The sequence below is a fragment of the Lactuca sativa genome, chromosome 4, assembly GCF_002870075.4.
Source record: "Lactuca sativa cultivar Salinas chromosome 4, Lsat_Salinas_v11, whole genome shotgun sequence".
Classification (NCBI taxonomy): domain Eukaryota; kingdom Viridiplantae; phylum Streptophyta; class Magnoliopsida; order Asterales; family Asteraceae; genus Lactuca; species Lactuca sativa.
Genome location: NC_056626.2, coordinates 189,938,279 through 189,949,731, shown reverse-complemented (window position 1 = coordinate 189,949,731; position 11,453 = coordinate 189,938,279). Strand labels below are relative to the sequence as shown.

The 11,453-nt window shown below is 32.2% G+C and overlaps 2 protein-coding genes across 3 annotated transcripts; both read right to left on the bottom strand.

Moving 5' to 3' along the window:
• Nucleotides 1-2,015: 2,015 nt before the first annotated feature.
• LOC111877140 (cytochrome c oxidase subunit 5b-2, mitochondrial) lies at nt 2,016-3,748 on the bottom strand. 2 transcript variants are annotated; one of them, XM_042901247.2, is made up of 6 exons: nt 3,399-3,748; nt 3,193-3,275; nt 3,033-3,083; nt 2,597-2,660; nt 2,390-2,469; nt 2,016-2,284 (listed from the first exon to the last, which is right to left on the bottom strand). In XM_042901247.2, exons 1-6 carry the CDS (start codon nt 3,535-3,537, stop codon nt 2,222-2,224), a joined length of 480 nt encoding a protein of 159 aa, XP_042757181.1. In that variant the 5' UTR covers nt 3,538-3,748; the 3' UTR covers nt 2,016-2,221. The 2 variants fall into 2 exon arrangements, with proteins under 2 accessions (XP_042757181.1, XP_023729437.1); XM_023873669.3 differs by having other exon boundaries at nt 2,594-2,660; nt 3,399-3,736.
• A 1,414-nt stretch (nt 3,749-5,162) lies between these two features.
• On the bottom strand, nt 5,163-9,588 carry LOC111877139 ((6-4)DNA photolyase). The gene is made up of 14 exons (XM_023873668.3): nt 9,016-9,588; nt 8,739-8,810; nt 8,561-8,641; nt 8,292-8,462; nt 7,408-7,485; nt 7,087-7,173; nt 6,901-6,999; nt 6,732-6,815; nt 6,336-6,422; nt 6,184-6,255; nt 5,992-6,105; nt 5,817-5,904; nt 5,650-5,745; nt 5,163-5,556 (listed from the first exon to the last, which is right to left on the bottom strand). Exons 1-14 carry the CDS (start codon nt 9,397-9,399, stop codon nt 5,378-5,380), a joined length of 1,692 nt encoding a protein of 563 aa, XP_023729436.1. The 5' UTR covers nt 9,400-9,588; the 3' UTR covers nt 5,163-5,377.
• Between the last annotated feature and the right edge of the window lie 1,865 nt (nt 9,589-11,453).

The window sequence follows — 11,453 nt, the reverse complement described above, 5'->3', positions numbered from 1 at the left end:
ATTTGAACCTAACTCTCTCTCTCTCTCTCTCTCTCTCTCTCTCTATATATATATATATATATATATATATATATATATATATATATATATATATATATACACACACTATAATAAATGAAGGTTTTTTGTCACATGTCCTCTTCTCTTTTATTTAGACACATGGCATTTTCTAAAATTTTTAAATTTTCTATTTTCCTCTTGTCATTTTATTGTATTTTTCTTTTTATTAAATTAAAATTTCATATTTAATATGTAAGGTAATATATATGTAAGGTATTTATTAGAAATGGTTTATATATGTAATGTATTTAATACATTAAAGCCTCATTAATTTTAATAATTCAAAAAATTTCTCATTTTTCTTATAAATCCAAACTTTTCAAATTGTTAAAATTTCATATTTAATTTTTTTTAAATAAACCCATGTAAGATGTGAAGACAAATGGTCAACTAACTGTAACAGTGAGCTGGGAATAGAGAGAGGGTTAAATGGCAACGTATTTAAGTGTGTGTATGTGTGTGTACTTTAAGTTAAAGGTGAATTGGGAAGAAGAAGATCGGGAGTGGGGGTAGGGGAGGTGAAGGTGGGTTTTTCTTTACTGTTTGTGTGTGTGTGTGAGAGAGAGAGAGAGAGAGAGAGAGAGAATGGTTGTGTGGCTGGTGGCAAATTCTTTTAATTTCTTTTTTTTAAATTAAAATAATTATTAAAAAAAAGAAAGAAATAAATAAAAGGGTAAAATCGTCTTTTTAAGTTTTTTTGAACCAAAACCACAGAAAAATCTTGAATTTGGATCACCCATGCAAGCTGAAAACTTTTTGGACCCTATCCAAAGTTTTTTAAATGCCACATGAACCAATTTTACAGTTTTATCTAAAATAAATAAATAAATAAAAACATAGATTTTTCTAAAATGGTCTTTTAGGTGGTAGAGTCGGTACGGATTGAACAAAGATTTTTAAATAAAAATCAGCAACTTTCGGATTTTTGGCCCTAAAAAAAGGATAAGGTAGCATCAGAAAAAGTTTAACGGATACATTTTAATTTTTTCTTTTCATTTATGTCATTACAAATTGTCAAATACCCCTTCAACTATATATATATATATATATATATATATATATATATATATATATATATATATATATATATATATATATATATATATATATATATATATATATATATATATATATATATATATATTAGGATAAAACAGTTTTGAAATACAAATCGTTTATCTTATCGTGGAATTAATATAGCTTCGATAATTTGCAGGGAATGTAACATAGAAGAGGAATTTATTGATCACCTTTGTTGTTTGAGTGTTCATTAGCTAGAGTTACTTAGGAGTGGATTTTTTATATGGTGTGGTATATCGGTGCCTCATTTCGATAAAGCAAATGAGGTGTTGGAGTTTGTTGCGGCTTGGAGAAACTGCCCAAAGAAGAAAAAAGTTTTTGTGGGTATTTATTACAAAATGATTTGGAAGCAAGAAACGAAAGAACTTTCAATCAAACTCAAATTAGTCCTACAAAGGTTGCAGACATTATCAAGTCAGCGGTGTTCATATGGTTCAAACATAGGAGCAATGGAGACGCTTATAGTTAGATAGATTGGTGTATAAGTCCATTCATATAATAAATATTTTTTCTTTTTTCGTCGAGGTCGAGGTTGTGACTCATGATATGTTTGGTTTTGCCTCTCTTCTTCTCAGGCTTGTTGCTTGCTAGGTGGAGTTCTCTCTTTTTCTTATAAAATTTGTTGGTTCCAAAAAATATATATATAATATGATAAAATAATCATTTAATCTCGGTTTATTCGGTCTAGAAAATAAATTGGCCATCTACATGACCTCTGAACAAAACAAACCATAAAAGCAACTTTCTGTCAATTTTAATTCTTGATATAAAGTGTCACGCACATTCATTATATGCTGGTGGGATCGAGTAATGGTATATGCCCATAGGCCATAGCTATATGGTTATGAAAAATTATAATTCCAATTAACGACGCATCCAACAATCTCAAAATTATCATAAAGAATATAAAATGTCAAAAATGTTTGCAACAATTAAAATGAAAAAAAATAATAATAATAATAAAAATAAAAATAAAAACTCTTGAATCTTGAAGAAGCCGAATATACTACTCTCTTTGTGATGTAATGTCACCAGATTCTTATTCCAAGCAGCTCATAGATAAAGGTGGAAGCTGATGCAATTAATGATGTTCATCAACCTCATCAAGTCCATCTGGAAGTCCACCTGGGCCCACCACTTCCAACTGTCAAACATCACCATGACAACATAACATTTATGAATGCCACGTGGTCTTGAGTATTTTTCTTCATTTTCAAGTAAGTACATAAAACAAAAAGAATGAACTCACCTTGAAATACTGTGAGCAAACTGGGCATTCATGTGGTTCACCTTTCTTTAGCCAGAACCAAACAACATCATGCTCATCCTCTGTTTTCAAAACATCCATAATAAATTAATAAATTAAAGTATGTTGCTATTTCTTCTATTTAACCTGATAAGAGTTTTTAACATTCATTCTCATGAAAAAGACAAGTATGAGTAGGTGACTCACCACCTTCAGCTCCAGGGCACCCAACAATTCTTTGATCATAGTATGATTTTACCACTGCAGGTGCTTCCTACATGACACATGAAACCTTTAGCAAAATCAAGAAAGAACATCAAAAGAATGAAGGAATCCATTATACAATGTCATTAAATCATAGAAGATACAGCATTAACACAAGTCTCTAGTCAATGAACAGGAGCACTTACAAAACCTGGAATTGTTCATTGTTATTTATTTGGATGGATATTCTAATTGATTCTAATAATAGTTCTCTGGCATGAAGAACTTTGTATAATGGATCATATTCCGGTAATTAAGTTTATAAAACCTTGTAACTGTAGTTTTTTCCAAAAAATAAATTCGTATATACATCATAAATGATACGACCACCAGATTTCGACAGAAACACCATATTTTTATGCCTACAAGCGATCAAACTTACCTTGGTACCGAAAGGACCTTCAGGAAAGTTGATTTCCAGAATATCCCGTCCCTAATTATACAAAAAATACACAACCAATGGTTATTTCAATCATCGATTCAAAATATAACTGAGAATGAACATACAGTTACACAAACTGAATCGCAATATCGAAACTGACCTCAATCTCAGCTTGAAGCTCCTCACGCTCGTGACCAGTCGCAATAGGCACTATATCTTCGACTCTCTTGTTAGAAACATTTCCTACCATTGATAACATAAGTGGTATCAGAAATCAACAAAATCTTAAAACGATTGACAAGTTGATAATTGGATAAAACTTAGGACTGCAAATCAAATTACGGTCTAATGAGATGAAAAATGCACCTGTTACCGAAGAGATGTGACGAGAAACAAGAGCGGAGGATGGCCGGAGAGTCAGAGGCAACGGAGACGAAGTGGTTATGGCATTAGATCTCTGAACAGATCGGAGAATACGAAGTTGAGAAGACAGGCGTCTCCACATGGTTTCACCACCACCGGAACACTAGGATTTGGTTTGTTGAGAAACGTCGGCGAAGCGCCTTCGTTTTTAGGAAATCACACCAAAGAAAAAGTCTATCAATCTCCTGTTCTTGAAATTGGAAATGGGGGAAAATGATCGGTATTTGCGACTTGCTAGAGGACTGTGATGGAAACCGGGTAATGCGCTTCATAGAACCCGGTGATGGACACCCGACAGGCCCAATGGATCCTATAGCTCTGTTTCTGTGTATAGTCACGTGTTAGTTTTCAGGGAAGAGGAATCTAACTAAGTTTTGAATGTTTTTTTTATAAAATAATAAATTGTTTTTGCATGATAACCATTTATTTAGAATGGGTATTTTAGAGTAAGATAAAAACGGACTAAATTCAATGTTGTAGCTCGATTGTATATATATGAACTCACACATTCATATACCTCACAAACCATTTCAGACCATATTAACCATAACGTTAGCGTTTTCTACCATAGATTCAACAACCATGTTAGTTCTATTGATTAATGTATTTGCATTTAAGTTTATAAATGGTTTTATATACTTTGGAATGCATATAACTATTCCGAAACGTCTTCGCGATGACATATTGCATGTAGATTTATTGTTACTTTTAGTCGTTATGGTCATATAAGTAGCTTATAATCAGGGGCGATTCTACTATGGTGCCCATAGCAGCATCGACAATCTAAACTTTTTTCGGACGCAGTGTAAAAATTTTGGATTTTTCGTTTTTTCTACTATTGTGTCACTATGTAAAAAAAATATACTATTGGCAACATCTACTACAAAATATTGCGTTTGTCCCTGCTTATAATATGTTAGTATTACTCCATAGATAGGAAATAAGTATTATGGATGGTCGAGAGGAAATAAGCCTACATTACTTATTGAATTTGATTCTAGAATGTGAATAACAGAATAAGCGTTCGGAATGCATATAACTATTATGGATTGTCAGGAATACAAATAATTTATCCGAAATGTCTTTTTGGTATGTTTTGCTTCCTTTTGCTTGTGATATCTTTAAATTAACAAGTAATATTGTTTTGTATTAAACCAATACCTATGAATAGTATGGAATTAGAACCAGTGCGTTTGAAGATGCCATTTTGCATAGATGTTGCTAAAAAATATATATCATATCCTTAATTATATGATCCTCTACTGTAAATTCACGTATATATTGCTTGCATTATTAATAAAGATCAATTAAGTGTTCAAAACTTTTTAAAATTTGCATACGAAGAACCTTTAATATACAAAATAACAGACATGAAACCATTTGTTATGCAATCTCATCCAAATTAGTTGACATAGGACATTTGTTTCCCAAACCCTTCAAAAACACCATAAACATCAATAGAAACAAGAACAAACAAATTATGAGACGAAATGAAAAAGTTTGTACTAAAACAAAACAAAACATAAAAATAAAAAAAAATAAAAATGTTTGTTGGATAAGAGTTCTTTTAATAAGATATGTTTTTATTGAAAAAAAATTGTTAGTTACCAAAATATTAACCATAAACATGCAAAAGGAATCGGACGAAAAAATTTGAAAAATAGGAGGTTTTGTTATTAAAAAAAATAAAGTTAAGTTTAGACTGACAAAATACAAAAATATAAGATCTTTTATAATATTAATAAATTTATTTTTAAAACATATTCATGTCTGTGTTATAAAAAATAACTTAAAAGGCCTATTTTGCTTTTTTTTTTTTTTTTTTTTTTAAATACAAGTTTTGATGCGTAATTTTTCCTCCGTATTTCAATATTTGAATCCCTCTATGTAATCTCTGAAATCTGAAATCACAAGTTAGTTCATCAAATCAACTTCTGTTTGAGTCTCCTGGAATCGTTCCCTTGCCCTTGATCTTCCACAAGTTTTCTCCTTAATTTTTTCATGTCTTCATCGCTCACCACACCATTCGTTTTCTTGTTCAACTCGTATGCTGCAGCCAGCTTCCTCTTGCATTCTTTGATCGCATCATCATGACAAATTACTGAGAAAGCACAAATGATCGATTTGAATTCGAAAAGAATCGATTAAGCGGAGGATATAATCACTACATGAAGGATTACATATTTACACTGACCTGGTTTTGGATAATCTTTTCCGATGATACATTTTGCTTTCGTTTGAACGCTTAAAGGAGCCTTCCATGGTTCATAAATATACTCCTTCGGCATATCTGTGTTAAAAACGGCGATAAGTTTAAAGTTTCCTACTAAAACTAGCAAGAAGACCAAAGAGTACTCTCACCTTTTAGAACCGGAAGGAAGTGTCTGATATATGCGCCAGTCGGATCGTACTTCTTCCCAAATGAGATCGGAGAATAGATGCGATTATACTGACCATATGGTAAATATACAGAGTTGTAGATCGATATTTTTGTAGTAATCGGTTGATTTTAATGCGTAATCGATCATACATATACCTGGTAGAAGAACGACGAGCACGAGAGCCATAACCAATTTCCATTGTTAATCGCCCAATCTGAATCGATGAGGATTCTCTCGAAAACATCACGACCTTTTTCCCAATGAACAAACTGTGAATACAGAGTTATTGTTAGCGATTAGAAGATATACGAAGATGAAAGATGAGGGGATATGATATAGAAACTCACCAGATCTCCACGAGTCAGAAAACATGCGACGGAATGGCGCGCCAGATGGTGAATCCAACCCCATTTCCGAAGCTACAACAACATCAATAATCTTCAATTCAAAATTACTGGATTTAGCACAATTTCAACAACTTTCGACACAAGATTTTAACCTGAACCATGATGGCATCGATCCAAGGAAATCCAGTCCGAGCATCCCGCCATGCTGCTAACAGTTCGTCATCGTCATTCCAAGGTATCTAACAAAATTGCATTCATATAGTAATCAAAATGCAGAAACTGTATAAATCAAGTTTGTAAACAATGGCAATCAAACACGATGATTATCTCCGATTTCTAACTTTTTCCCAAAATTTTGAGATTTTTACAATTTTCTTTCTGTTTTCATTTTATTTTTCTTTATTATTCAAGCATTGTAATTTTACTCTCGTTAAGAATTAGGATATTATACTTTCTGGATAGATTTTTCAATATAATAGCACAAAATAGTAGGATGCTATAATAAACAAATATATGAATGTACATTGTTAAACCAAACAAGTGATTACCTGTTTGCAAATCGTATTACCCCTCATACGATCAAAATTAGGAGTACCAAAACCAACAGTATAGAAAAAATCTCGCCATAACAACTGTATTATATAGATATCAAAATCACAAATCAAACCACTAAATTTGCAACCATTAATCTCTAATAACAAATTGATTCACGTTCACCTGCCCAATCAGTGAAACAGGTGGAGACGTGTGATTTTTGACCTCTTGTTGAACCTCTTTGATGCACTGATAAAAGTACCTAGTAGATAGACAACCAAACTTCCATACAAATTGCAAATAAATAATATTAGAAACTTACAAAGATTATAATCCTAAAAATAAAATAAAACTAAGTCAAAAACCTACTTTTAAATAGGGAGATAACATTGTTGTTGCAGGCTTTATAAAAGCAGAAGGATCACCCTTTGGTTTCTCAAATGTCGCAACCCATTCCTGAAATTATGCAATTATAAATCCCAAAAGGGAACACAGTGTGGGAGTTTCAATTCCAATATGGATTCTTGTGGCCATGGAGCTCTTACACTGTGTACCTGATTTATATCTCATTTTCCTAGGACAGGACAATATGGGTCAACTCAAGGGTTGCAGTGAACCCTTTCGTAGGCCAAGGATACAAGTAGAAGATATCTCCTTTTTACAAAAAAAAAATTACCAAAAAATACTAACCTTATTATTAGTTGATTCTTTCAGCCTCCTTAATGCTTCGGATTCACCACCTTTAAATAGAGGCGGGTCCGGGTACTCCTACAAGATAATGATTCTTGTAAGATGAAAAGACTAAAATGGGTCTGTTAATAGTAGAGGTGGCAATGGATCGATCTGGGTTGGGTTCGGGTTCAACCCATTTATTAATTGGATTGAAAATTTCAACCTAACCCAACATGTTTATTTAAATGGGTTGATATTTCCAACCCAACCCAACCTTTCATATAAATGGGTTGTCACCGGTTTGACTTGTTTATGTAATTTCCAATCCAACCTATTAAATAAATTGGTTAAATTTGGGTTGATCCATTTAAAATTTAAAAAAAAAAATAATTAAAGATTACACCACTTCAATTAGTTATAGACTTAAATAAAATTTCAAAGTATGACAAAAGCACAATCACAATTCACATATACAAAGAAATTGTTCAAATAACATTAAAGATATGTAATTTCTAAGTGATTTTTTAGAGTGAGTAGTGTTGTCGGTGCCAAGAAAAAATGTAGGAACTAGGATTCCATTTTTTTAAAGCATAAATAATAATACAAACGTTGTAATTTATAAACTAATACTTAGATTAATACATGATAATATTTAAATAATTATTAAATTTAATATAAATTAAAGTTAAATGGGTTGATGGGTTGAACACGGGTTGATAATTTTTACCCGACCCAACATATTTAATTGAATGGGTTAGACGTGTTGACCCATTTAACATAAATGGGTTGAAAATCTCAACCCAACCTGCTAATTTTTTTGGGTTGGGTTCGGATTGGGTTGGTGGGTTGGGTCAATTTTTGTGGCTCTAGTTAATAGGTAGGCTAATTGCTAATATCCATACCTCTTGAAAGTCTTGATACCCAAGTTGTTCAACTGTTGGAACTTCTGAAACCTCAAGATTTCCAAGATCCCCGATTGGAGGAATTGTAGAGGGTGGTGAAGAAATTGACCAATGAGGTTCGCCAGCAAGTTTCAGAAACGATTGGTAACTCAGCGGTGGCTTTCCTCCATTCTGTTTGTTAAATCACACCATGAGGACAAAATGGTCATTTACCCATATACTAAGTAAGAAAAAGAAAAAGAAATACGCCCTTAAATAATGAGAAGTACCTTTTCGATAATCTCTACAGGATTGAACAATGTATGAGTAACCGGAGAGAATACTTCTATCCCATTCTCTAAAGCGTAGTTCTGAGTATAATAGTGTCTTTTTTTATTCATCAAAATCGAAATAATTTCAAACTAATAAATATAAGGTTGGTAGAGATGAGATTAGAGAAAATGTTACCTTAACTTTAGTATCTAAAGCTTGATAATATGGTTCAGTATCATACTCAAAGCACAGCCTTTTTATGTCCCACTGCAAAAATAAAATGTATCTTAATGGACTAAAAGCACAAAATTGCTAAAATCTAGGTTCTGAATTTCAGATTTGTGAATTAATTTCTATTTGTCAAGTTAAAAACAAGCATCTTATATATCATCTTGAAGCACTGAATCTCATACAAATCACAAGTAAAACCTAAATAATTCTTAACACTTTAAAAACTTGATTACATAATTACCTCCTTTAAGCAACGAATCACAACATCGCTAGGTTCGCCATATAACACCAACAAGCGTGAACCGAGTTTCTTTAGACCGGAGTCCAGATCAACTAGACTTTCGAGCAAGAACCGGATCCGGTTCAACCCTGCAAGGTTTGAACCGGGGGAGAAGGAATTCGGGTCGGGTTTCATGTAATGTGGGTCGATGACGAAAACAGGGTAGACGTGGTTAGAGTTTTTTGCAGCGTATTCAAGGGCTGGGTTGTCGTGGATCCGAAGACCCTTCCTGAACCACATCAAGGAGTTCGACCCGGATGTCATATTCGGGTTTCTATGAATAAAGGGTGAAAGAGAGAAGCGGGTGAAGAAGGTGTGAGATGTGGGAAGGAGTTGCAATTGCATTTAAGAAAATGGAGGGAGAGGTGACACGACAAGGATTTTGAACCACTTTCTTTAAATTAGTTGAGAGAGTGACGTGGCCTTCAGCGGCTAACGTGCGCTACATCCACCAATACAGAAATCCATCGATTGGTGAATGATGAAAAGAATAGGGACATATCCCGACCCAAAAAGGTGCGACCAATTTAAACCGGAGAAGAAAAAAAAAGAGACAGGTTTACTTTAATTTAATATTTGCTATAAATAATTTTAAAACTTTCTTGTGTCGCAAAATAACCACAAAAATGGTCTAATGTGAGTTCGGAGAACAAGTATTGAACATGAACTATTTCAAAATAACTTCATGAACTACTATTAGAAATGATACTTGATATATATATATATATATATATATATATATATATATATATATATATATATATATATATATATATATATATATATATAGGCTTAAGTTATTTTATTCAAAATAATTATTGTGTTATTGTATACATAAATGTAGGACAATAAATTTTACTTATTTTAAGAAAGTGATTAATATATATTATTGAATTAAATATAATTGAAAAATATCATTTAAATTAATTACAAGGGTATTTTAGTCAATTAATATAGATTTAATAAAGGAACATTGCATTTTTTAAGGAATCATGGATTCTATTAATTTTAAAAGTCCGATTTTACGAATTATAATTCTTTTAATTCGGACATTCTGAGAGAATATATGTTTATGAGTATATTCAAAAATAAAAATATTTTTGAACCATAAATAATAAAAATATTTTTGAACCTATTTCTTGATCATGACTTTAAAAACTTCTTGTAGAATAACAAATTCTTGAACAATCAATTGAAGAATAAAAAAAAAAATACATTATTTCTTATAGAAATACGGGTAACAATTGTTAAGAAAGAAATTTATTGTTAAAGAATAAAACTAAAAAAACTTTCAAAACGGGAAAGAAAACATCAAAATTTAATGACACTAATACATTCTAAAAGAATAATGTTGCTTAGAATCACTTCCAACTTTGTGGTCCGTTCTTCAAGCATCAATTTCTGTGAAAACAAAACTAAATTGTAGTTTAGATTCCAATAATGCATTAGCAAATAAAATAAAAATCTAAATTCCTTTGGAAAAATATGTGGACTTGTGAATGGCACCAAAACCAATAACCAAGAATTGTAGAACATACATAAATTAGTGAGAAAAAAAATATTCATACTCCATTCCAACAGAATTAGAATTCATGATTCCATTCCAACAGAATTGGAATTCATGATTCCATTCCAAAAGAATTGAAATCTCACCAGTATCATCCATTGAATCATCTACAGAAACAAATTGATTTTTATCATATAAGAAGAAATAAATTTGATATGAAATGACACCATTTTTTACCCCTCTTGCTCATTGGTAATTACTTTTTCCCTTTTTACCCTTCATTTTCCCTTTTTACCCTTCCTTTTGTATGTGTAATGTAACAGTGGCCTAGCACAAACTTTCACATGCAACCTGTATAACGGATCAGTATGTTCTATACTCATATGTATAAGTCTTTCCCCTTTTTACCCTTCCTTTTCTGGTTCGTGAATCAGCCAAGAACACCTCCTTTGGAGGTGTTGCTTTCCCAGTAAGAAACACAAGGTTGAACCTCTTGTTCTACATTTCCTTGTTCCTATCAAGCAAAACAAGAAACCCAAACACCCGATCAACCATCAATTTCTTTAAAAACACTCAAAACCAAACATCCAGTTCATCAATTAACATCAGTTGACACAAACAAAAAAAATGAATGAATCAAGAGTAGTACCTATTGTTGCTTCGTCCTTAGCCTTCAATCAACCTGTTTCCCATTTATTTGTGTTTATTCCCATTGAACCAATCCTCACACCCATCTCAATCGAACCAATCCTCACACCCATCTCTTCTTTTTCTCTTCACAAACACCACCGGATTTCCTCCTCGTTCGCCCCTTGCTACTGGAAACGAAGCAAATAGTCGAGAGGTTGCTTGAGTCCTCACTACACCCACAAAAGCCACAACAGCCTCACTG